This window comes from Prinia subflava, chromosome Z (assembly GCF_021018805.1).
Source record: "Prinia subflava isolate CZ2003 ecotype Zambia chromosome Z, Cam_Psub_1.2, whole genome shotgun sequence".
Taxonomy (NCBI): Eukaryota; Metazoa; Chordata; class Aves; order Passeriformes; family Cisticolidae; genus Prinia; species Prinia subflava.
The window spans coordinates 97,889,809-97,913,580 of NC_086283.1; the positions used below are offsets into that span (position 1 = coordinate 97,889,809).

General features: G+C 38.3%; 2 protein-coding genes across 12 annotated transcripts in view; both read right to left on the reverse strand.

The window, feature by feature from the left end:
* The window catches only part of ANKDD1B (ankyrin repeat and death domain containing 1B), a 29,460-nt gene extending 20,715 nt beyond the window's left edge, over window positions 1–8,745 (reverse strand). For 2 of the 5 annotated variants that reach the window (XM_063422762.1, XM_063422761.1), the window contains exons 1-5: window positions 8,405–8,588; window positions 4,810–4,913; window positions 2,645–2,743; window positions 852–950; window positions 657–761 (exon numbers count right to left, since the gene is read on the reverse strand). In XM_063422762.1, the coding sequence (XP_063278832.1) occupies window positions 657–761; window positions 852–950; window positions 2,645–2,743; window positions 4,810–4,913; window positions 8,405–8,480 (483 nt within the window). In that variant the 5' untranslated portion in view covers window positions 8,481–8,588. The other 3 variants (XM_063422764.1, XM_063422763.1, XM_063422765.1) reach the window with 3 other exon arrangements.
* Window positions 8,746–12,029: 3,284 nt separating this feature from the next.
* POLK (DNA polymerase kappa) overlaps window positions 12,030–23,772 on the reverse strand; it is a 37,505-nt gene continuing 25,762 nt past the window's right edge. For all 7 annotated transcript variants that reach the window (XM_063423342.1, XM_063423343.1, XM_063423344.1 and 4 more), the window contains 8 exons: window positions 22,896–23,020; window positions 22,547–22,713; window positions 20,494–20,526; window positions 18,657–18,753; window positions 17,251–17,422; window positions 15,421–16,383; window positions 14,284–14,335; window positions 12,030–14,134 (listed from right to left, as the gene is read on the reverse strand). In XM_063423342.1, the coding sequence (XP_063279412.1) occupies window positions 14,050–14,134; window positions 14,284–14,335; window positions 15,421–16,383; window positions 17,251–17,422; window positions 18,657–18,753; window positions 20,494–20,526; window positions 22,547–22,713; window positions 22,896–23,020 (1,694 nt within the window). In that variant the 3' untranslated portion in view covers window positions 12,030–14,049. The remainder of the gene's footprint in view (window positions 14,135–14,283; window positions 14,336–15,420; window positions 16,384–17,250; window positions 17,423–18,656; window positions 18,754–20,493; window positions 20,527–22,546; window positions 22,714–22,895; window positions 23,021–23,772) is intronic.

A 23,772-nucleotide genomic window follows, 5' to 3' on the forward strand; every position in this document is an offset into this window, starting at 1 on the left:
AGGTTTTGGTAAGAGTAGGGTCTGTGAAACTGTGTTAGGTGGGAAATGTCAGAGGCTGCCCTGTGCTGGTCACAGACATTTCCAGCTGGCTCCACAGTGGACCAAACTGCCCCACGATGTGCCAACACTTAACCCACCATAAAACCTCACGATGCCTCTGTGAAAATGTATTTAAAAACAGCTGGGCTCTGCTGTGGGGAGGATGCAAAAGGGGAGATACAGGAGGAGACACAAGAAGATGAAAGGGAGGAGACACAGAGGAAGGTACAGCGTGGCTGCAGCCCATGCAAGAAGCTTTCTGGAGAAGGGGGAAACAGTAAGAAGCAAGGAGCAGGAGAAAGGAATCCACTGGGGACTGAAATCAACCTCCTGTGCCTCCCATTGCCTTACCACGACTGAGCATCACATGCAGCAAAAGCAAGGACAGCAAAGGGTGTCTGGAGTCCAACTGAAATGGCCAAAGAGGGAGGGAAGGTGTTGCCCCTAAGTGCTTGTCTGGCTCTTTCTTTTACCTATTTCTCAATATCCAAGTCAGTAATTAAAAGTGTATGTAACTCTCAATATGTTAAAATTCACTGGAATTCCCCAAGTCAAGATTGTTTTCCCCAAAACAAAAGCCTCATGACATCAAAGAAATAAACAGAAATACACTGTACCCCATCAGGTTTGTTCAAGTCGTTCAGGTGAAGATCTTGGAGGAAATAATCAACTATTTTAATGCTGTTGCTCTGAGCTGCAAAATGCAGTACATTCATTCCTTCCTGAAAAATGGTAAGTCAGTCTGTAAGAATGCTTGGCTTTTTTCCAACATAAACATGTTTAGGGTGGGTAAAAATTTGTCATCAACAAACCTCATTCTTAGCCTTTTGATCAGCACCTGCTTTAACTAACTTTCGCATTATATCCAGATTTCCAGTCCAAGCTGCAAGATGAATCACTGTCAGGCCATGCTTCAAATAAAACGACAAAGGCAGAAATTACCATCAAAATACCTCCAGCCAAATTTCTTTAAATCTTTTTGATTGATTCAGTGTATTAGGTAGGTTCCAAAATTAGTAGGTTCCAATCTCCAGGCTTTCAGAAAAGCAATAGGAACACCTGATGGTGTGGGTGGGATTAATCTCACTTAAATTAAGCTAAATACAATGGAGCAAGACCTAGATAAATGCTTGACCTCCTCTTGACAGAAGGTGTGGCGTCTCTAGAGAAGGACTGGATCTCATTTTAAGACAGAGGGATTCCTACCTGGAAATCATCTTCTCTCTCCAGAAACTATGTAGATAGATAGTCCTGGGTACAATGAATGACATTTCAAGTGATAATATGCAATGACTATAATTTCATGAGTCACCATACTTTTCCATTTGGGTCCCTTTCTAATATTCTCACCTCTCAAATTCTCTAAAAACATTTTTCCTTATAGGAAAAGAAAGAACCCTGTTTTTAACACCTTAAAAACAAAAGGACTAGCTCAACTCCCTGCTGGTGTGGCCTCACCTTGAGTGCTGGGGGCAGTTTTGGGTGCCACAGTACAAGGATGTAAAGCTATTAGAGAGCATCCAAAGGAGGAACAAAGGTGGGAAAGGACCTTGAAGGGAAAACATACGAGGAGCAGCTGAGCTCACTGGATCTGTTCAGCCTGCAGGACACTGAGGGGAGACCTCACTGCAGTTACAGCTTCCCTGTGGGGAGAAGAGCAGGGGCAGGACTGACCTGGCAGGACCAGAGGGAATGGAATGGAGATGTGTAAGGAGAGGTTTAGGTTGGATATTAGGACACATCCTCATACACCATGTGCTGCACTTCTAATTGTTCTAGAGGCTCTGCCTGGGACTCACTCCACTTTTTCAGTCTTTCCTGTATTTGCAGAAATTTCAGTGGAAAACTGTAAAGTGGAGGAAAATTTGGAATATGTGCCTGGCATGCAGGCAATAAGATAAATCTGGGATTTGGCTAAATTTGTGGCTGTGGTCCAAAAGTCTGCCCTGAAAAACCTTCCAAGCTATGAACAGCTGGAGACCACTCACAAGCAATGCCCACTAGGTATTCATCCTGGGAATGTTATTTATCATCTTCATTTATGACCTGAATGATGGGCTGAATGTACCCACAGCAAACTCATAGATGATATTAAACTGTGAGGAATAGCTGATAGACCATATTGGAGTGCTGCCATCCAGGGAAACCTTGACAGGCTGGAGAAATGGCCTACCAAGGACATAACTAAATTCAACAGGGAGAAATGTGAAGTCCTGCCCCTGAGGAGGAGCAAATCCAGGCAGCAATACTGGCTGGGGACAACCTGGGGCTTCTGGTGCACACTGAGTTGAACATGAGTCAGCAGTGTGCTCTTGCAGCACACAAGGCAAATAATATCCTTGCCTGTATTAGGTGAACACTGTGACCTGGCCAAGGGAGGTGCCACATGCTCACTCAGGTATTCAAGTTATCCAATACTTTGGGCAATGTGTTTTCCCCTCTAAAAACGCCTTTTTCATATAAATATGTGCAGTTCTAAGACAAACCTGAGCTTTTACTGCAAGCTCCTAATTTTGCACAGTTGGGAGCACAGGAGAAGTATCTGCTTTTACTGCTCCTCAAAGGCATTCTATACACATGAATAAAAACAAGTCAGCCAGCTTACCTGATCTGCCATGTCGAGTCTAGCTTTGTGATGAAGCAGGAAATCCACCACGGACACATGGCCCCCCGCAACAGCAAAGTGGAGTGCTGAGCGCTTCAGCTGGAATAAACAGGGTTGTCAGGTCTGTAAGAAAGTCCTTTTCCCTGTGCAGGAGGTCAGGATTTTGGAATTCTTTTGTTTGTTATGACATGCACCTGTTAATATTCACCTAAATGCACCTATTTCATATTTCTCTTCAACAGTCATACTTGATCTCTATCTACATATTCTGTTTCATTCCCTTGGATGGAATTCAGATATTGATCTCAGAGAATTCTTGTAAAAATAGAATGATTTTGTTAGTCTACGTAGTATTGTCCCTTCATTGAAATGTCAAAGTGGGATTAAGTAGTCAAATGCTGAGTAAGGGAGGTGCATGCAGTACAAGAAGCATTCTTGTTTATTATTTTATTAAATGGTGTAGTTTAAATAGCTGAGGCCTATATCTAAGCAGTAAATTTTCTTTTGGTATCCTCCTTGCTTTTGACTAAACCTCTGCAAGGCAAGCCCAGATTTCTCCCTCACTCAGTGTTAGTCACCTTCCCAGCCTGAGTCATCAGCTAAGTAAATGAAAGCTACCACCTTGCAAACAGTGAGTAATTTTACAGAGGTGAATGGCTCAGTGCTTCTCAAGAGGACTTCCATAAGGTAATTAGTGGTATATATTTAAAAGGGATTTGTTAAATTGGATCAAATTTTATTGGAGAGAGTTTTGCTTTCAGATAAAACGGACATAACTGGGTGTAACATAAGTCACTGATAGTTTCCATACGAAGACGTCTAAGAGATTTAATCAATTAATTTTAAGTCAGTTTGGATTTTTTTTTTCTTAGCTTCTCTGGAGATCATCTGACTTTTTCAAGCAGAAATTTAAATTTACAACCATATGTATCAAAAGGAATAAGGTGAGATTTATGACATGTATTTATGTCAGAAAAAAGCCTCTTGTACTGTAGAAAGAGTACTATCAAAAAGCTCATCTTTTGGCAGCCTTTCTTATTTGGCTTGAGAGTACAGGGACAGGAATGATCAACATTAACAAAACAAATGGCTTTCCCAGCATAAGCTATATCCCTACTAGGACAATCAATCAAAACAGTCAATCAATCAAACAAGATCTCTACAGCCACACTAGTAACTCTCATACTAAAGGTCTAATTGAAGGATGATAGAGTAAAGTTTCAAACTACTGCACTGAGTATGTGTTTAGTTTAACTTCCTGAATTCTGGAAAGCAAGAAGGAAGAAAGAACTATTTTTAAGTGACCTTTTAGAGTTTAATGCAATTGATACTCTTGGTATTCAAGAGAAGTGTGCTCAGAGGAAATGTTTGTCTCCTTGTCTGTTTCATAAACAAATCAAAAAATGCACTATACTATCTTCTATATTGCCCAGTGGGTGAAAATGCATGTGGTCATGGGAAGAAGATGTTTTCAGAACCCAGAATAAATAACATTGGATACTCAAGGGTAGATGATTTCTAAGTAGCCATCGAGAGGACACTGTTAAGCAGAACTCCCAGGTTAACATCATGACTGCTTTGTTGCTGTTGAACTGCCTCTCATGTGGAACACAGTGCCATATTTATATATAAAGTGAGGTATACATCCTCAGATTTTAGGCCTAGTGTTGAAGTCAGCATAAGAAATGCATTTTCATGTATCCAGGGAAAATCTGAATTCTGAGCTCAGGTTGGAGCAAGAGGATATTGCAGAATGCCCCCACGGTTCCATGCAAACCAAAGAGTAACACTTCCTTCTAGAAATTTGTAATTCCAGCAGCATTAATCCATTCTTAAAGTGACTGTGAGGTAAAGTCATCTCACTCAGAAAGGTGGAGAACTTGAGAAATCAGTCACCAGAGAGCTCTGAGGAAACACCAGAGCAGGGGCACAATTGAGAGGTCCTTAGTTCTCAATGTGATACCCTGACTAGTGTGAAACCTGGGAGTGATGCTGTACAAACCCTAATGTCCATGATGGCCATATGAAATGATTCTTCATCAGGTCCTGGAGGGCACTTCTGCAGCCTCACCACCCTGCAGCTGAAGGGGCACGCTGACATTCCCCCATGCAACCCCAAGGAGTCACCCTTGGTGTAAGTGATCTGTCAGGCACTTCATACTCACAGTATCTACAGCATTTATATCAACATTCTTCTTAAACAGCTTTTCCACGGTGTCCAAATTGTTCATTTTAGCAGCATAATGAAATTCTCTCTCATCTGGCAGTACTGTGGGATAACACAATAACAAAAACATATTATTAAAAAGGTAGCCATAACCAACATAAGGGATGATGATACTGTTTATGCTTTCTCTCATTTGTACTGATTTAATGTTACAAGAACCACCTGGCTCTCATCATCAAAGCATTTCATGACTACGTTTTTCTCCTTTAGGGACATTTGGCTAATATTTCTAGTTTCAACTTTTAAGTGCAAATAAAGGGGGACTTCTCACAGCGTGGATTACCAGAGTTTGCACTCACAGAAACAGTTTGTTTATGAAGCTCTTACTATCTAATTGCATCCCAAATTATTGCATAGACATAGCACGGAATGCTACAAACTGTAGTATTTATTTCCTATTCTTTGAGAAACTGTTCTGTTTTAAACACACCATCAAAACACAAAATATGTAAAGCAGTAACCAAACAGTGTGACACAACTGGAAAAACAAACCAAAACAAACAAAACCTGCTTTTAAACAGAGACCTTCCTTTAATGTCTCAGTCTAAAAATTAGCATGTGTTTTGGTCAGCTAAAGTAGTTACAAGGCATATTCAGTAACTCTGAAAAATAAAATTCCAGTGTCTGATAACTAGTTTAGCTGGAGGTCAGAATATTTTCCACGTTTCTACCATAACATTTAATTAATCACTTAGAAGAAAATCATGTAGCAGTTACACCAGCTGCAAAAATGTTTGTAGATAACTTTGAATCCAATAGCATGTCACACTTGAAGTATAATTAGTTAAATGTCTTCTATCTAGAATATTTTGGGCTGAAGGCCACTTGTACAATGAAATCACCAAGGAGGCACCACTCAGTTGGACCAGGAACTACAGGAATTATCTATTTCTCAGAGCCTCTCAGGCAAGTTCATCCTACTGCATTATGTCTAAGTTCATTAATGCCTAATAAGGACACAGCTTGAGGCAGTATGACTGCACAGCATTCTAAGGAAAATCAGGATGGCATTCATCTAATTGCATTTTATATGTTACCTGTGGCTATAATCTCAGGGAGAATAATCACATTTTTACTGTACAAAATGAATCAGAAATTAAACTAGATACTTGGAAAGGTTTCCAGTTTTCCTACGCAATTACCCAAGTGCCTCAAATAAATGAATTGTCCTTTCAGACTTCTCTGGGAATCACAGTATATGTGTTATTTAAGAAAAAAAAAAAGAAAAAAAGCATTTGAAAATAAAAATGCACTCCTGGCATCTGTGACAAGGAGCATGGCTGACAAAATCATCATTATGAACAGTGAACTTTGAAGAATAAATGCCTCAGTCCCAGTTTTCATAGTCATTACCCTAGGAAATATCCAACAGAGCTTTCTATTAACTTGATTTCAAACTCAGGTAAATCAATGGTCAAAGGTCACCTTGCTCAAGGCAAATTTATGGCAAATGTGGGAAAAAGTAGGTACAGCAAAAATTAGCTGCAATTAATTACAATTAGGCCATGTTCATTCCTGCTGACTGCTGTATCTTACATGAGATAGATCTCAAAGATAAATGCATCTCTGGACAATCAGGAGCAACCCCAAGACTCTACTCAACACTGCCTTCAAAAACAAGACAAAATTATGTTTCTCTACTGTATATGCATCAGCAAGGACAGTTTTGTAGTTCTAACAAAAATACAGTGTGTTCTTTTCTCTCCTGTCCAGGAGCCATGAATTGGACATGTGCTGCTCAAAAGACCTTTTTGCTCTGTGCATTATATTTCCTAAAAATCTCTCTTCATGATTCTCAGTGATTCAGGAGTTAAGAGCCATGACAATGTAGACACACCATGACTCAGATTTGTTGCCCAAACTTTTGTTTCTTTTGCTATTTTTTTTTCACGTATAGAATTACAGGAGTACAGAGCTGTGAGCCTACAGCTTTATGGAAGCTTTTTATCCAAGCAGGGGTGTCCAGGATTTAGCAGTCCTCCTGTAACTAGCAATTACTCTATTTTCATGTAACAGCAGCAACCAATTATCTACATGTGACTGACAGGTTTTTTAGGGAGTATTTTCTTTGGCACCATACAAAATGTCTGGCTTATATAATAACTATATATTTATATTATAACCATTAAATAGTTATATTCAGTTTTTCTTTTGAGCTATCTAAAATTAGTATTTTGATTTCCTCTCCTGATACCATTGGTCTCCTTCATAGAGAATCCTGCTAGCAGTATATTGAACATCCCAAAATTTTTCATCTCTTGGAAGAGCAAGTAATTAAAAGCACAGAAAAGTAAATTGCTTTGTTGACCTCAAACCAAAAAGTGAAGTACCTTCAATTTTTTTTTCTCTTATTTATGTCTTACTTCAGAGGCCTCATTCTTTCTTTTGGGAATACCACAAATAAGGATGATTTCCAATGAATCAGAAAAATGCAGCTGAGGTTTCAGAATTTAGAGGAGAGTGAAAATACCTGCATGTGTGTATCGTACCTCCGTGGTGTGTTTTTAAGGTACTGTTATGGTGTCCACAAGATCAAATCTACAACTGCCTTAAAAAACACATGGGAAAACAACCCCAGAATTTGATTTGGCTGAAGAGGTCCAAGGAGGTAAAATAAAAATCAACAATATTTGGATTTAAATGGCAATAAAAATACTTTTATCCTATCGTTTCTAAAAATGAAATCATATATTTAAGGGCCTGGCAACACTTTCAAACTTTTCTGTGGGTTTTCTTTTTGTTGGAAGTAAAATTACTACAGCAGTGTAGGGATCCTGTTAAGCCACTAGGATTTTTATTTTTCAAAGAAGTCATGGGAAAAACTACTTATTGAGTCCAATGGTGAGGTTTCATTTGTTATTTTCTTTTTCTGCCCTCTTTGCCAGCCTGGGAGGGAGAACCACAGCCCAAGATAACAGCTCCTGGCTGTCACGGTGTGATCACAGGATGGGTGAAGCAGGGTTTAGCAGCTAACACTTAGTTCCCACAGGTCACCTGCTTTCACTAGCTGCAGCTCCCGGCAGAGCAGCCTGTCCTTTCACAGACTGGTGTGCAGGGTGAAGGCTGGAGACCCCATCCCTGGGTTGTGTTTCTGAGCGCAAGATCCTCTGATTTCTGCGTGCCTCCCAAAACGGGGGCCCGGATCGGCTGCGCAACTGGTGGCAGATGCTCAGCTCCAGGGACGTGACTAACACCAGCAAACCCTCTCAGAGCAGCTCAAAGGGGAAATTAAAACAGGGCAGCGGGCAATTTGCAGGACTTCCCCTGGGAACGCCACGTGCCAAAGCCCAGCTCCCAACCCCACATGCACACATTTGCTGTTTCCAACCCCACCGCTCATCGTTTCGCTCTCCGGCCAAGGCAGGCGGCAGGTCAGTGGGTCCCAGCAGGTCTGGGTGGGTCCCAGCGGGTCTGGGTGAGTCCCAGCAGCCCTGACAGAGCCTGGCACGCTGCCTCCAGGGCCGGCCCCCGTGGCTGTGCCGGGCCCGGGGCCGCGCTGCCCCGGCCGGTCTCTCCCCACCCCGCGCACTCACGGCCGGCGTGGCTCGCTGCCGCGGCTCCCTGCGCCGCATCCTCCCCGGCGCGGAGCAGCCGGCCCAGCCCCTTCATCGCTGCCCGGAGCTCCTCTTCCTCCCCAGCCGAGGGAAGGGGCCCCAGGCCGCTGTGCCGAGGGAGGTGTCCCGGCCCGACAAACCGGTTCCAGCACACGCCGCCGGGTCTAACACACCTCTGCGGGCACAGCAGAGCAGCACCCCGCCGGCGCCCGGACACCGCCGCGCCAAGGGGCAGATTTAGGAGTTTGTTCTAAGAGAAACCAAGCACTAAATACACTGCATTTCTTGACAGTGGCTAGGCACTGAACGGGATCATCCTTGCCCCATCCAGTCCCGCCCAGGCCTTCCCTAGTGCTACCCGTGTGCGCCAGGAGCCATCAGCACCCTCAAGTGTCACACATGAGACAAAAGGCACCAGACAGCTTTTGAAAAGCCATGCCATGAGCACAGGCGTACAGACACACAGAGGTAACACAGCTTGCAGGGGATGCCTGGAGCCGGTCCATGCACTAACAACTACTCATGGAGCTCTCTATGCAGGCTGAAGACCATTTTGGGGAGGTATTTTCATCACTATCAATCAGTGGGCACTGGGCAGGAGAGGGTGACCATGCCGGCACTCCTGCGTGCTTCACACGGCCTGAGGATGTGAGAGACCGAGGTGCTTCTGACATGAATTTGTGTGTAGCTATGCAGACGTGGTGGCAGTATTGATCTGATCACAAGACCCCTCAATTTCAGGCAGAAAAGGTGTGCAGTTGTTTTTGTCAAACTTCTGTCAAAATCAAAACACACATCCCCAAACGTTCAGGTTGTGTGAACTGACAAACTGAGCTCCATCTAAGCTACCTATTTCTCAACTAATCTTGAAATCCACTGTGATTTTGGTCTACTTAAGCCAGAATTGGTACTTCACACAGACATCAATTTTTTTCCCCAACAGGACATAACTCTTTTTTAAAATTACTACTTCGAATTTTACTTTAAAAACAGCCTTTGATATTGCTATTTCAAAATAAATATGGGAAAAACAGTTCCAAGAAAGCAGAACCACCAGTATTCAGCCTCGCAAAATTGTGGACACATTTGAGTTCCTTCACTGGAATTTTTTCTTAAATTCAATTACACAATCATATTCCAGTTTCCAAGATGACTAACACCATACCAGTCCATAATGAAATTAATCTAAAGGACTCTAGAGTCTGTAAATTTAATGAATTTGGATACAAAAACTATTTGCTCAGATTCTGCTTACCATAGATAAAGAGATTTCAGTACTTATCTCCTTTAAACATTTTTGGTAGAGGAGGCTGTGATGTATAAGAGTCTTTACAATTGATACAATTCAGTCTGGTGAAAGACAATTTCACCAAGTGTGCCTCCAGTAAGTGAATGTAACTCAGCTGAAACAAAAACAATGCTGTTGAAGTAAGCTCAGTGAGAAGAACAAGCAACTGATTTAGCCATAACCGAATCACAGAGGTTTCACTTCTACTTGCTTCCCACAAGTGAAATGTTCCAGCAATTTTTTTAAAAGGAAGAAAGGTAGGTCTGTATTACTTATGGCTAATTTTCAATTTCAATTTCAATGTTAGTGCTCCTTTTCAAAATGTGTGACAACAGACAACTCTGGAGTGATCAGGTTTGCCTACAAAGCTGGCACCAAAGGAGGGACAGATTTGCAGTATCATATAAAGCATCAGTTACAGCACAATTATAATTTTCAGTCATGAAACACCAGCTGCTAATTTCCAGTTCCAATTACTAATACACAATACTATTTCACATATATCCTATGCCTAAATGTTATATGCAGTAAGTTTAGCACATTCTCTAATCACTTGGTACAATCTTGACCCATTCAAATGGCTCTGAGAGACTGCACAGACTGATACAGAAACTCAGAGAGGTGAAGACTCCAAAACAAAGTGCAGAGCAAGGAAGTACTGTAACACATTCCATACTTGCCTTCACAGAGCTCTCACTGACAGGAAATCTGAGCACTTTCTTTAATACATAAGATAACAGTAGTAATACATACAGAAATGAGTAGAGCCAATATAAAAATAAAATGTAAGGCAAGACTCAATTATGTTGAATGTGTAGTTTAAATTCCTTTCCTCAAAACTGGCAGAGGGATTAACATTAAGATCACAGAATTGTAATCCTTTTTCTCTGTTACTCATAACTAAAAGAGGAATTCAAGATAAAGTACTCATATGTATACCTTAAATAAGGAGACACACTACATAAAGTCACATCTGCTGCTAACCTAGATGATTCACATGCCTCAGAACTATGGATATAGTAAATGTGGAATGGCTAACATTCAGGAAATCATTTACAATTAAGTTAAAGAAACCTACAAAGAAACTGTCAGATATCAATAAAAAACAGATTTTAAGATCAGTTGAATAACACATGGAAGAAAATGCAAAACAAAAACACTGCTTATACAGCTTATATTTTTCCTTCTCCACAAGAAATGAAAAAATCGTATCACAGAAATTGTTGACAATGCTTAATAATGAACTGAAGGCCTTCTTCAGCTAAAACCAGTAATAAATATGGTATAAAAACTGTAAGAATAAGGGAGAAAAAAGGACTTGTAAATCAGTAAACACACACAATTTTGTATTGACTTGCACAGCCAAACTTTCACAGCAGAGAGGCTACAGGGGTGGCTTCTGTGAGAAGCTGCCAGAAGCTTCTCCCATGTCCAGCAAAGCCAATTCCAGCCAGCTCTAGATGGACCTGCAGCTGGCCAAGAGTTAGCCAGGCAGAAATGGTGGTAAGGTGTCTCTGATAAGAGATTTGAGAAGAAAAAAGGTTATTGCACAGTTGTAATTGTGACCACAGAGGAACAGAGTGGGAATATGTGACAGGAACAGCTCTGTACACACCAAGGTCAGCAGAGAAGCAGGGGCTGAGCTGGGGTTCCCCTGCAGCCCGCGGTGCAGCCCATGGTGAGTCAGCCGTGCCCCTGCAGCCCACGGAGGTCAGTGGGGCTGCAGGGATCCACCTGCAGCCCATGGAGGAGATCCACGCTGGAGCAGGTGGAGGTCTGAGAGGAGGCTGTGACCCCTTGGGAAGCCCCCCCTGAGCAGGGACCCGCAGAGCCATGGACAGAGCAGCCCACAGGGAGCAGCCTGTCCCTGGAGGAGTGTCCCATGGCAGGGTGACCCACACTGCTCACAGAGCTGCTGCCCAGGCAGGGCTCGTGAGGAATGGTCTGCCAGGAGGGACCCGTGTGCAGGGGCAGGGAAAGGCTCCTCTGAGCAGGAACAGTGTGAGGAGCTGCCCATTCCCTCTCTCTGTGTGTCAGGGGGCAGGAGGCAGAGGGGGGAAGGAGAGGGATGCAGGAAAGGTGGATTTAAGGTCTTTACTTCTCATCCTGCTCTCATTTTTTTTAGTGATGAATTGAATTAGTATCTCTAATTAGAGCCTGCTTAGCCCATGATGGTACTTGATGAGTCATCTCTCCTGGTCCTTAAATCATGAACTCTTCTTTATATTTTTCTCCCCTGTCCAGCTGCAGAGATGAGTGAGAGAGCAGCTTTGGTGGCTGCCTGGTACCCAGCCAGGGTCAATCCACTATGGAATTGTAATAAATAATTTACAACCATATTATGAGTTTTATTTGCACAATTATCTGACACATCCACAACCTTTTCATGACACTAGGATAACTCTATGACACTTCCTTTTTAAACAGACAGCAAGGAGGCTTTTGAGGTGAAGACAACTAACTTATTTTTTTCAAGTACTTAAGAGTAGAGTACTTTTTGCTATGTAATGCTTATGTAAAAATAGACGTTTTATAGATACACATACAATAACAAGACAATAGTTAGATTTTACACTTTATTGAATCAGAGATACAAACTAAAAAAGGGATAGGTGTTCACTTTCTAAACAGCTGTGGCAGCCTTTTGTTCCCTCAGTTACTTTTATGTATTCCATACCAACAATTCCCACATCTGTCAACAGAACAGCTCATGCTGTGTGCTCACTGACCCAGTTTTGAAAAAGTTGACTGAATCAATTTACAGTCTGAATTAGTCCAGCTGATTTGGACCAAAGCAGATAAGGGAGCAGTGACATGAATTCAAATGACAGGGCTGTGGGTACAGCAGCATCTGACAAACAAACAGACAAGCAGGTACAGATGGTGTAACCATTCCAGCAGTTCTGGAAATGGGAAAGCATTTTCTGAACTGCACTTGGGCATCTAAGACATACCATGTATACATTTGTTGCTTTAAAAAGCAAGCAAATCCCAATAAAGTTGAACAACAAAATAGATGTTTCTACAACTGGTGTAGAGAGGTCAGCCGGTGCCGGTTCAGCCACTTCTTTAAAAGACTACAGTTAAAAAGCAATTTATATTTCATACAGGGCTTGGCACTGTTTGTATAACTTCTAAGAAATATGCTGTTATAATAAATTATTTGTCTGATAAATATTTAATTATAATAAAATGTCTTTAAAGAATTTGGTGTGAACAGAAAAAATTTAAACAGAGCATTTTAAATATTTGCACTTAACTTCCTCTTTCTAGGTATGCACTCACAGAATACACTTTATTCAGAAATACAAAATAATTTTAAAAAGAAAGATAGCGAAAAAATAAGAAGGTTCATTATCTTGTATTTGCACCTTAATTCATTATTATTGCACCATGAAACCTTTTATGTAGCGTAAATTTAGTGCTACTCACTGGTAATACTTTCAAACTGTAAAGAAGTTTTTAGTCTCTTTGGAAGGCTGAAGATCAAGCAGCATTTGTCTGAGTATACTGGAGGAATCCTTCTCTCAATCAACAGATTTTTTAACATTTTTTAAAATAAGTGAAGTCGTTGTTTATCTCACCACGAGTCCTTCAGATCTGGTCAATCAACTCTTACTGAAGTAATTTTCAGTAGCAACAATGAAAGCTTGATAGTGCTTCAAGTTCTTGTTCTTATCTTGGGTAACTGTGAGACTAATACAGTTTTGTGTCCACTCTGAAGACAGACATCTGTTAGCTGAAATCAAGCAATTCAACTCTTCTTTGCTATCACACAGTTAGTCTCCTTATTTTATTTTTACAATAAAATCAACAGAGAAGACTGAAGTTCAGGAGTGGGAAGAGGGCCTTCAGCAAGTACAGTGGGACACCCTAGCTATGACTCCTGTGTTCCAGGGAGCTAAATTAAAGTGCCAGCAAATTCTGATTCTTGGAAACAAGTGGGAAAAGGAAGGGGAAGGGGAAGGGGAAGGGGAAGGGCCAGAGCAAGAGCCAGAGCAAGAGCCAGAGCAAGAGCCAGAGCAAGAGCCAGAGCAAGAGCCAGAGCAAGAGCCAGAGCAAGAGCCAGAGGAAAAGCCAGAGGAAAAGCCAGAGGAAGAGCAAGAGGAAGAGCAAGAGGAAGAGCAAGAGGAAGAGCAAGAGGAAGAGCAAGAGGAAGAGCAAGAGGAGCCTTCATTTTACCTCTTCTTCTATCTGAGACATCATGTTTTTGTTATACAGATATGTAATTGTTCCAAAACGACAGGCACCTGAATCCAGCCTATTGCCAATGCTAAATTAACTTGCAGTCCTAAAACTCTATGAAATAATTCATACAGAACATGTTGTTACACAGTCATTTAAAAAACATTTTGATTGTACGTTTGGAATTGCTTGACTTGGCCTTTTTTGATACTGACTGTGAAGCTGTTAGTCCAGACCTAAGGTTAAACAAAGGGGAAAAAAACAAAACAGTAAGAGGTTAAAATACACAATGCACACCAACACAAGTTTTACAACACTGAGTATTCTTCTGGACCTCATTATTTTAAAACAAGCTGTGTACTCAAAACTTCCAGAAAACACTTACCTTTTTGTACCTTGTGATGGATTTGTGCACTGCTGTCCTTTGCTTAAACCTCCTTAAAAGTAATTGAAAACAACCAAAATTAATTACTTCAATAAAGAAAGAATGCTTCAGAAATCATATACATGGAAGAACTTTCTTAAAATTTAATCTGTCTCAAGAAGCATATAACTTTTTATTATCTGCAGCTCGAATACTGTAGTTTATATTACCATTTTTAAAAGAGAAAACCCAAAAGGCCATGAATTATTGAATTATAATAATTGTTGAATTATAAGGAATTACTTTGAACCATGTAACAGTTTTCAGAAATATTTCAGCATAATGTAGTTGATTTTCAAGGTGATAGTTGAAAATTATGTTTTAAATATTTTTATCCTGCAGGGGGCCAAAAAGAAACTTCACCTAATGTAAATCTTCAACTTAAATTACACCCTGTTTGCACATGCAGTAACAACATCACTTTAAAAATTTTCTGGTAAAATATTCTTATCGTAAGTATTAATTGTATTCTGAAAATTCTAACACACCAACATTTTAATTGCCTTTTATAAGGTTCCCAAAATAGATCAGGGACTACTTTAGGCAGACACTTTACTACCTGCAAATGAACTCCTTGTCAAAAAGAGAAACTACTTCAGAAAACATGAGTGATACCGCTGTGGCATGTTACAGGTGTAGTTACGTGATGTATTTTATTAGCTGTAAAACAGACTTGGAAGTTTCTTCCTTTAAGCTTTAGTTCTAGTTTTTGGCAGCACATGACATAATGGAGCTTTTCTGTTAACTGAATCTGAAACAATCCAGGTTGAGGATGTTTTCATTGATCTTCACTTTAATCTCAGTAGCCTTACAAACATCTTTCTGAATATGGTTGTGTGTAACTAACATACAATTTCCAGAAATGAGCAATAATTCTTATGTGCCATTTGTGGCGAATGGGAGGGAACTGACAAACTAACATCACATTCATAAATCTAGTTTGTCATGAAAATCAATTTGAAATTTTTTTAAATAAAAATGTTCATTCCTATATAGGCCTTACTTAAATGAGAAATTTTTCTTACTTGTTGCCAAAGTATCTTAATTGCAAAAGCAGACAATTTGAATAATCAATTATATACTAATGCGTATACTTACCAGAGAAAACTCTGTTTGAGTATTCCATATTATAAGTCTTAGTAGGAAAATCCTCTTTTTCTGTCAGCTCCTGGATAAGGCCTTTATTTAAGCAGACATCCACGTGTCTGTTAAATGACACAAGACTGGTGGTTTTCTGTTCTAAATTACAAACTGGACAAACAAGAACATTGTCTTCTTTGGCTTCAAAGAAACAGGATGAACTAGTTCCTTCTGTATGTTCAGTCTTGTCAAAATTGTCTTCATTGTCTTGTGATATTCTTTTGGGCAAGAGACACTGCTTCATACACACATTTCTAGCAATGTCACTGAGATTACTAGGCTGTCGTTCTCTGGAAGATTTATCAGGTATTATCTGACCAAAATTTTCAGTGCTATTGTTAGTAGAGCTGTCAGATACACTTGCAGACTGGACTGTTCCTGCTAACTGATCTGTTTGACTTTTTTGACATTTATCAATGTATTCATTTTTAAACTGTGGAAGAAAGTTAGGTGTATTTTCTCTTGAACTGTCATTCTTGGATATTTCCACAGTATCTTTAAGACACATCCCATTGAGGCACTCATCAATGTGTCTATTAAGCTCTTCCAAATTATTGCTGCTTTGCTTCTCAAAGCAAACAGGACAGGTGAAGCTCTTACAAACATTAGAATCCTGTAAATCTGTGACTTTCTTTGTTTCTCCCATAAAATTTGCTGATGATTTATCATCATGAAAGGGCTGCTTACTTCTGCTTTCATTTGGAGAAATATTCTCACTGTTTTGTTGTCTTGCTGCTCGTTTTTGATCAAAAAAACTCCCTCTATGAGGTGCTTCTGATTTTTTTGTGAAATACTCTTGGTTGGACTTCTCTGTCTCAATCCTAAGGACACCAATTTCTTTTCCTGATTTTAAGAAACTTGTAATGCTTTTTTGTTGGTATTTCTTTTCTTCTTCAGTTAGAAATCCCGATACTCGTACACCTAATGATGAAAAACAAACTTATAATAACAATTTTATGAAAGCTTGATATTAACTCCTAATAAACACCTTTTATTTATACACTGAGGTATATGAGGTATACCACATATATTGAGGTATACACTCACTCAATAAAGGCACAATTTATCTCCAAAAAGATGCTAGACTACCTCCAAATGCATCACAGCATCAACATAATTTTATCAGACCCAAGCACTAGCACAACCATTTTACTAATTTTAGTACCCTAAAGTTTTCACTGATTGCATTGTAACACAAAGCTATAAATAGTTACATACAATTCAGTCTGAAAGTTTTGCATGAACTTTACTCATTGAAATATATTTTTCTTATGCATTTTCTATTATCTTAGACAAGTAAACTTTATATATCACTAAATGTTTCAAGCAGAATGCATAAGCACCTGAAACACACATCTTAGGGTCAAAACACAGAGTTTACTGTGTTGTCAGAAATATTCCCATTTCCTGTGGAACACTGTGCTTTCAGATCAGTAAGCACTTCTGCTGTTGTGGTGCAAAGCAGATTTAAAAGCTTTTTTAAAGCAGCAAAATTAACCACTGCTGTGAATCCAGATTCTACTGTCATGATGATTGTTGTTGCTAAAAAAAGTACAACGTCAATTAGTAAAACTTCCTAAGTCACTATTCAGCACTCATTACCAAAATGTCCTAAGCCACTTATTCAGCACAGATCGGTTTCACATTGCAAAAACTACCCAGGAAATAGATTTATACCAGTTTTTACCAGCATTTATACCAGTTTTACTTTAAATTATGGTGTGTTATTTCAAGATACTTTAAGATTTCCTAACTCTGAAAAGGAAGAATGATTATAAAATATCTTACCCATAAGTCTTATCCGTAGAGGGTGAGGAGCAACACTATCAATTTCTGTTCCTAACAAATCTTTAGCAACAGTAAATATTTCCTCCTCAGTAGAAACAGAGGACAGCACAGTTGAAGCCCTTGTTTTAACTTCGAAGTTCACATTCTTTAACTTCAATGTAACAGTTCTACCCTAGAAAAAGAAATACAATTAAAATAAAGGTTTAAAATATATGTCATATATAGCACAGAAACAATTATTATGTAGCATCTACACAAGGGCACTTAAGCCATCGTCAGGACCGTGTGCTTATCTGTGCACAGCAAGGGGCACTCCCAAGAATTTGCCTGCAAGATTCTGTACTTGCCCCTAAATTTCTGCCAAGTTGAATTCTCTGAACTGGGTCAATTGACCGTGGCTCTCAGCAGACCATCTGCCACCAGTGCACATTCAACTGAGTTCATGTTTTGGCTACAGGCACAACTTCTACCCCATCTAAAAAAATATTAGTTCCTCGTCTGGAAATTTTCAGTGCCACATATCCTAACTATTAAGAACACAAAAGAGATACCCCATTACGAATTCATAGAAAACTTACTTCCTCCTGCATAGTGCTATCACAGCCACACACAGTATTTGTGTTTGGCATAGATATTTCCCTGGCAGACCTCCCAAACCATTTGTGTGATTTATCGTGTCCATCCAAATGTAAATAACTACCACTCTCTTTGTTCTGGTGCTTTTGTAAGCTTATCCCTTTGTCCTCCTTAGCTCATCATCTCCCTTTCAACCTGCCATCTTTTGAGACCATCTTTTATGGCTGAAGAAGATTAAAAACAATTCCTTTAGGTCTTTAATGTTATTCCTTGCTTTACCATAACACCTTCAAAGAAAATATGAATTGTTCTTTCCAAGTAATAAGCAGGTATCTGGGGAGAAGGAATGAAGGGACTGTTTCTACTATCGATACCACTGAAAGGTGTGAATAATATGTCAGCAAGTTTGGCACATTTTAAGTTCTTAAACTACAAAACTGCCTGGATCCTGTATGTATACAGAAAAGACACAGTGTTTTAAATACATTAGTATTACCCAATTGACCAAAGCATGGCTTATAGGTGATTAGCTCTATTATTCCCTTGCAAACATTACTTTTAGCATAAAATGTTTATATGCCAATTAACTTGATTAGTTTTTCATGTTTCAAAACTCGATTTAATTTCTACCCCACATGTATTGCTAGATAGCCACTCCCACAACAACAATATGCTGCCTAACTCATTCTAAACATCTGCAAATTAAAGAAAGCAGACTTCTGATGATAGATTGCAGGGTATGATGCTGCTGAAAGCAGTGATACTAAAGCTGCATAGAATTGTTGGAGTGCAAAGCGCCTTTTTGCAAGTAACCTGAATAATATAAATACCTTGAGTCCCTCCTTCTGTAACTCTTGAGCAAGGTCTCTGCAGAGCTCTCGACATAGACTGTACTGGTCTTCTGCTGCGTTTATTTCACTGAATGTTCTAAGACAAAAATATGATCTTTTTCAGTATGAATCCTAAAGTATGTTCAGTGTCTGCAATCTAAAAGTATTTTTAGACAGTTAACACTGTAATCAGAAGAATGTTGTATAGGTTCAAGTTCTGACTTCAAGGAGCAATGATTATTAATAGGAATATTTTGTTTGCAAAATGTTTGAAAGGCCCTTCAAATAATGAAATAATTTGGCTTTCAATTTTTCATGCACTATTTGAAAATTATTCAGATTTAATGTCATTAATGCTTAAGTATTTGCAAGACAGAATACTAACAGTAAGTGAATTCATACAGCCAGCCAAGTTACTTGTATTTAATCTTCTTTGTACACACTGTATAATATCAGAAGAAAGCCAGAAGCTGGAAGTCAACATCAGAGCCAAGTATCAGAAATAAATAATGCAGATGCTGAGAAAAAGATGCCAACTAGGATAATTATGTCTAGCCTCAGAGGAGGAAAAGCTATCTTTCCGCCAAAAATGTTGCCAACTGCCTCTGCTAGAGCTTCTTAGAAGGGATATTACAGCGTTATCTTTTTGTTGAACATTTCCTTTTTAGTAATAACATGACAGGAAAAGCAACCTTCAGTTAGTCAAGGTTTTAAGAGAAATGAAAAGCAAAACTTACAGACAGCATACACTTTGGAAAGGTCTCACAGATGCACTGTTTCATGTCAAGCTTTATATTTACAAATGTAAGGTCAATAAAATGACAATGGATTTCACATCTCTAAGTTATAGTCAGGTTTACCTGATTGTACTGAAAAGACATCCTCTACTATGACTCACATTCCCCTAAGAATGTTTACATGCTGCCAAAGTAATGAGATGAGTATTTAATTGTGGGTCCCACACTGCTATCCAAGGAGTAACTCATGCTATTCAGACAACACTGCAGTGATTGAGAAGTTTTAAGAGTCCAGGGAAAGGAAAGCACAGGACAGAGAGAATGCAATTTCAGGTTTGTCTCTTCCCCCATGTAAACCAATTTCATGATCTCAGAAGCCAGTAAACATTTCTGGTCTAAAACTGTTCATTCAAGCAAAAAAAGAAAGAAAAAAAAGCAACACAGAAAGGTACTATAAAGATGCCCAGAATAACTGTCCAATTGCAAGGCAGCACAAGACTAAAGCCATAAATTTTTCAGCTGTGATGGTACCAAAATTGTATCGGGCTTACTTAAGCTGCTTACAGCTATTAAGTTGCAAAATGACAGGACTAAGCATCTTTTCTTACCACCTCTTCTAAGACAACACACGATGATAAAGATAATTGTTACAGTGCTTTACAGATTCTCCTAGGAGAACTAATTTTTAGAAAATTGACTGCCTTCTTAAGCAATTTTACATTGGTAAAAACTTTAGTTAGGAAATACATGTGACTGCAGGCTACTACATCGATACTGATATTAAGCTTAAAAAATAAAGAATATTCAAGTCCTATATATTTCTATCTTATCTTATGGCTGAAGATAATTTTGATGCATTAAAGGCACTAGCACAAATGCATGACAAAAGAACACACAAACTGACAAAAATACCTCCATGGAGTTTCGTGGCCAAGGACAAAAAATAATGCAAGCTTGAATCTGATTTAATGAGCTTGTTGTATATATGGGTTTATAAATAAATACACAATGAAATGATATCATTAACAGAAGTATACATTACTTGGTATCTATTGCTTCCAATGGTTAATGCAATTTTTTTCAGTATTAAAGAAGCATACCTTTCAGTGCTCATACTTTTTCTTTCTCCATCCCTTTAAAGAGAAAAAAAAATTATACTTTCTTGATGTAGATATGTTATCTTTTCAATAAATTCAGAGTCAACCAAACATCTCAAATAACTAACAGCAGTCTTTTCTATAAAGTCTGGATGTTAACTTTTTCTTCAAATCTTGTATATCAAGTTTAAGCAAGTTCAAAAAAGAGAATTAAAAAACCCCTGCAGATTAAGTAAAGACATATCACTCATAGATGTCTTGTTTTAAAAAACAGAAAAGTTTAAAAAACCAACCAAACAACTAATTCCCTCAAAAATCACCTCTTATATCAGAGGAAGTCTTATTTAAAAAGAAAAACTACAAATCCTATGCTGTCTCAGCAATAACTGAAGCACAGTTACCAGAATCCTGTACACAAATGTATATTTGAATATTTCCTTTATCTGAGGAGCTGAGGAAATAGATTGCTTTCAGTCTAAATGATTACTCAGCTTAAAAGCAGTGTATTGAAGCTTTTTTTGTTTGTTGCTTTCTTTCTTTTTAGTCTTAATTGAGTATCCTTTAACACCTCTTCTGCATATAAGGAGATCCCTCAGAGCAATTTCATTTTAGGTCATTCTTCTGCTTGTAAGTATTGGAAATAACAAATTTGGTATTGTCATCTTTTCTTAAAAGAGGTAATCAGACACAATAACTAAAACATGAACTATTTACTGAAGACCCAGATGTTAATATATTAAGTGCTTGCTTTCTCTACATCAAAATCACTGAAATTAAGTTGGTGCTGACAAAAAAAAAATTCTTAGATATTAAAACAAATAAAACCCCTGCCCTTTGAAATGCTACTTTTTTTCAAAATGTATTGGGAGATATCCCAGGCTGTAAAACACCTAACTAGGATGAAAAAGAAGAAAAATTGCACCGATTATTAAAAGACTATCCAAGATCTGTTTAAATATTAATAGAAAAAAGTATTTTGAAAACTGTGTTTTGTCTTTTATCAAGTCACCTTCACCAAGTCAGCCTTACTGCATATTTTTTGAAGTATTTTTTAAACTCTGAATAGAAAAAAAACCAACACAAACATTTGTGCTAGCACATTACTGGGCTTCAGACTGCTACCTACATATATTATTTTGTAATCAAAAGGAAAAAACAGAAGATTATTGTCAGAGAAGTTACAGATATAACACAAAATAGGTCTTTCAGAAGTACGTAAGACACTCTGGAACTTCTAATAAATCACACCATTGTCAAGCTATTTTAAAATAGAATTTCAGTACTTTGGAAAGGAATATTTTTTAAAAATTAATCAATATTTAATTAAGGCTCTTAGTTACACAAACAGTAAAATGCTATGTTTCAGGTTTCTTTAAAGAACATTTATCTCCAGGACAGGCTTAGAAAAGACAAATACTGTTGAAAAGATAGATGCACTACGAAGACTGACTTCTCCCATCCTAAAAAGGAGGCTAAAAGCCATTAAAGTACAGTGAACTTTAAAAGAACATATATTAAGAAGGCTATAATAATCTTCAGTTCTATTCCACCAAAGTCACATGTTGATAGTACAAGTATGTAATCCTGATAAGAGACACAGAAACCTCCCTGACTATTTACCACCAGAGAAGATCAAATACCTTTGTGATTTTCATTATAATCCAATACCCATAAACATCAATGAATGTCTATTAATTTTGAAGAAAAGAGAGTGCACAACTCTGCTTAGGACATCGCAGTTATGTTCAGCTATTTTGATAATTATAAAGTTGTTCTACCTTGCTTTCTTGACATACACTTATGTGCAACTTCCCTGACAAGACTTCTCAGATTTCATATTTAGACATGGCTGTACAAACCTTCGTTTTTTCATGTATGGCTACTGTATCTTAGACATAAGTACAACGATAACTGGCATCAGACATTTTAAAAAAAAGTATTAAACAAGCATATTTCTATAATAGTTACCAATTAAATAATATGTTCGGCATGTAACATACACAAGGAGACATTCAGAAAATGTTGACACAGAAGGAAAAAACCCCCCGTGGCTTACTTTTCCAAATGTGTTGAGCCCAAACCAAGGGAAATATCCAAAAAATTGCGCCAAGATATTTCTGAAAAGAGAAGAGAAAGTAGCGCCCTCTGCTGGTACAGTTCTGAGCAAGTCACAATTCCAAGGGCTTTTAACATCTTCTCTGTTACTTTTCCAATACCTGGCACCTAGAAAAGAGTATGTAACGTCATATTGGAAAATTTCCGCTTGTAGATGCATTACCAAGAATAACTTCAATCAAACACAACATGGAAGATTATCTAGAAAACTCTATCTTTTCAGAGAAATATTGCTTCCAGAACATAAAAACATTGCATGACAGAACAGTAAATGTCACTGTGTCTCTTACCTTTCTAATGGGTAAATCTTTCAGGAAGTCTAGCACTGCTGCTCTCTCAGGAGGAATTCTGTATTGGCCGTTAGGTTTATTGCGATCACTACACATTTTTGCTAACATTGTATTTGGTGCTATTCCTTAAAAATAAACAAACACCATGGTAATTTTAAAAAAAGTAAGATAAATTTTAATTTCAAGTATCCAATATTTAAAAGCCAAAGAGTAGCCTATATACTTGGCAAAGGCTAAAATAAGGAAAAGAATTACAATAACTGATAACCAGATTTGATACAATTCTGCACAGAAATTTTATGACCATCATGAAAGAACATAAATACATGTAACAGATAAAATATAACTTAAATAAAGTGTACTTCCTATTTTAAGATGGTCAGGGTAAGACAACAAGCAAGCACTAGTATGTCAAGAGGAATTAAATACCCAGTCCTTAAAAATAACATCAGCTACATGAGTCAACATTTTTATGATGGTGATTATGGTAAGAAAGAAAATGCTTACAATGGTAGTTACAATGAACTCTTAGTAAAAAGGAGACCTGTCTTTCTTGCACTTCACCAAGAAGATTTTCTTGACAAAAATCAACAAATTTCATTATTTTGTGGGCTACCACTGGAATGTAGTAATTTATAAATTTATATATATTTCACAAACAAGAGGAATTAGGAGGGATGGCTCTTGTCTATCAAAGTAACTGTTTTTATAATTAACTCTGGGATTTGCTTAGCAAAAGAAAGAATAACTTTGTCCTACAGCCCCAGAGGTCTAAATTTTCATTTGCTCACTTATATAATGTATTATTCGAGATGGTACAAATGACTCTATTTATTATTGCTTATCAGTATCTTTTCAGTTACCTTTCTAATCACTT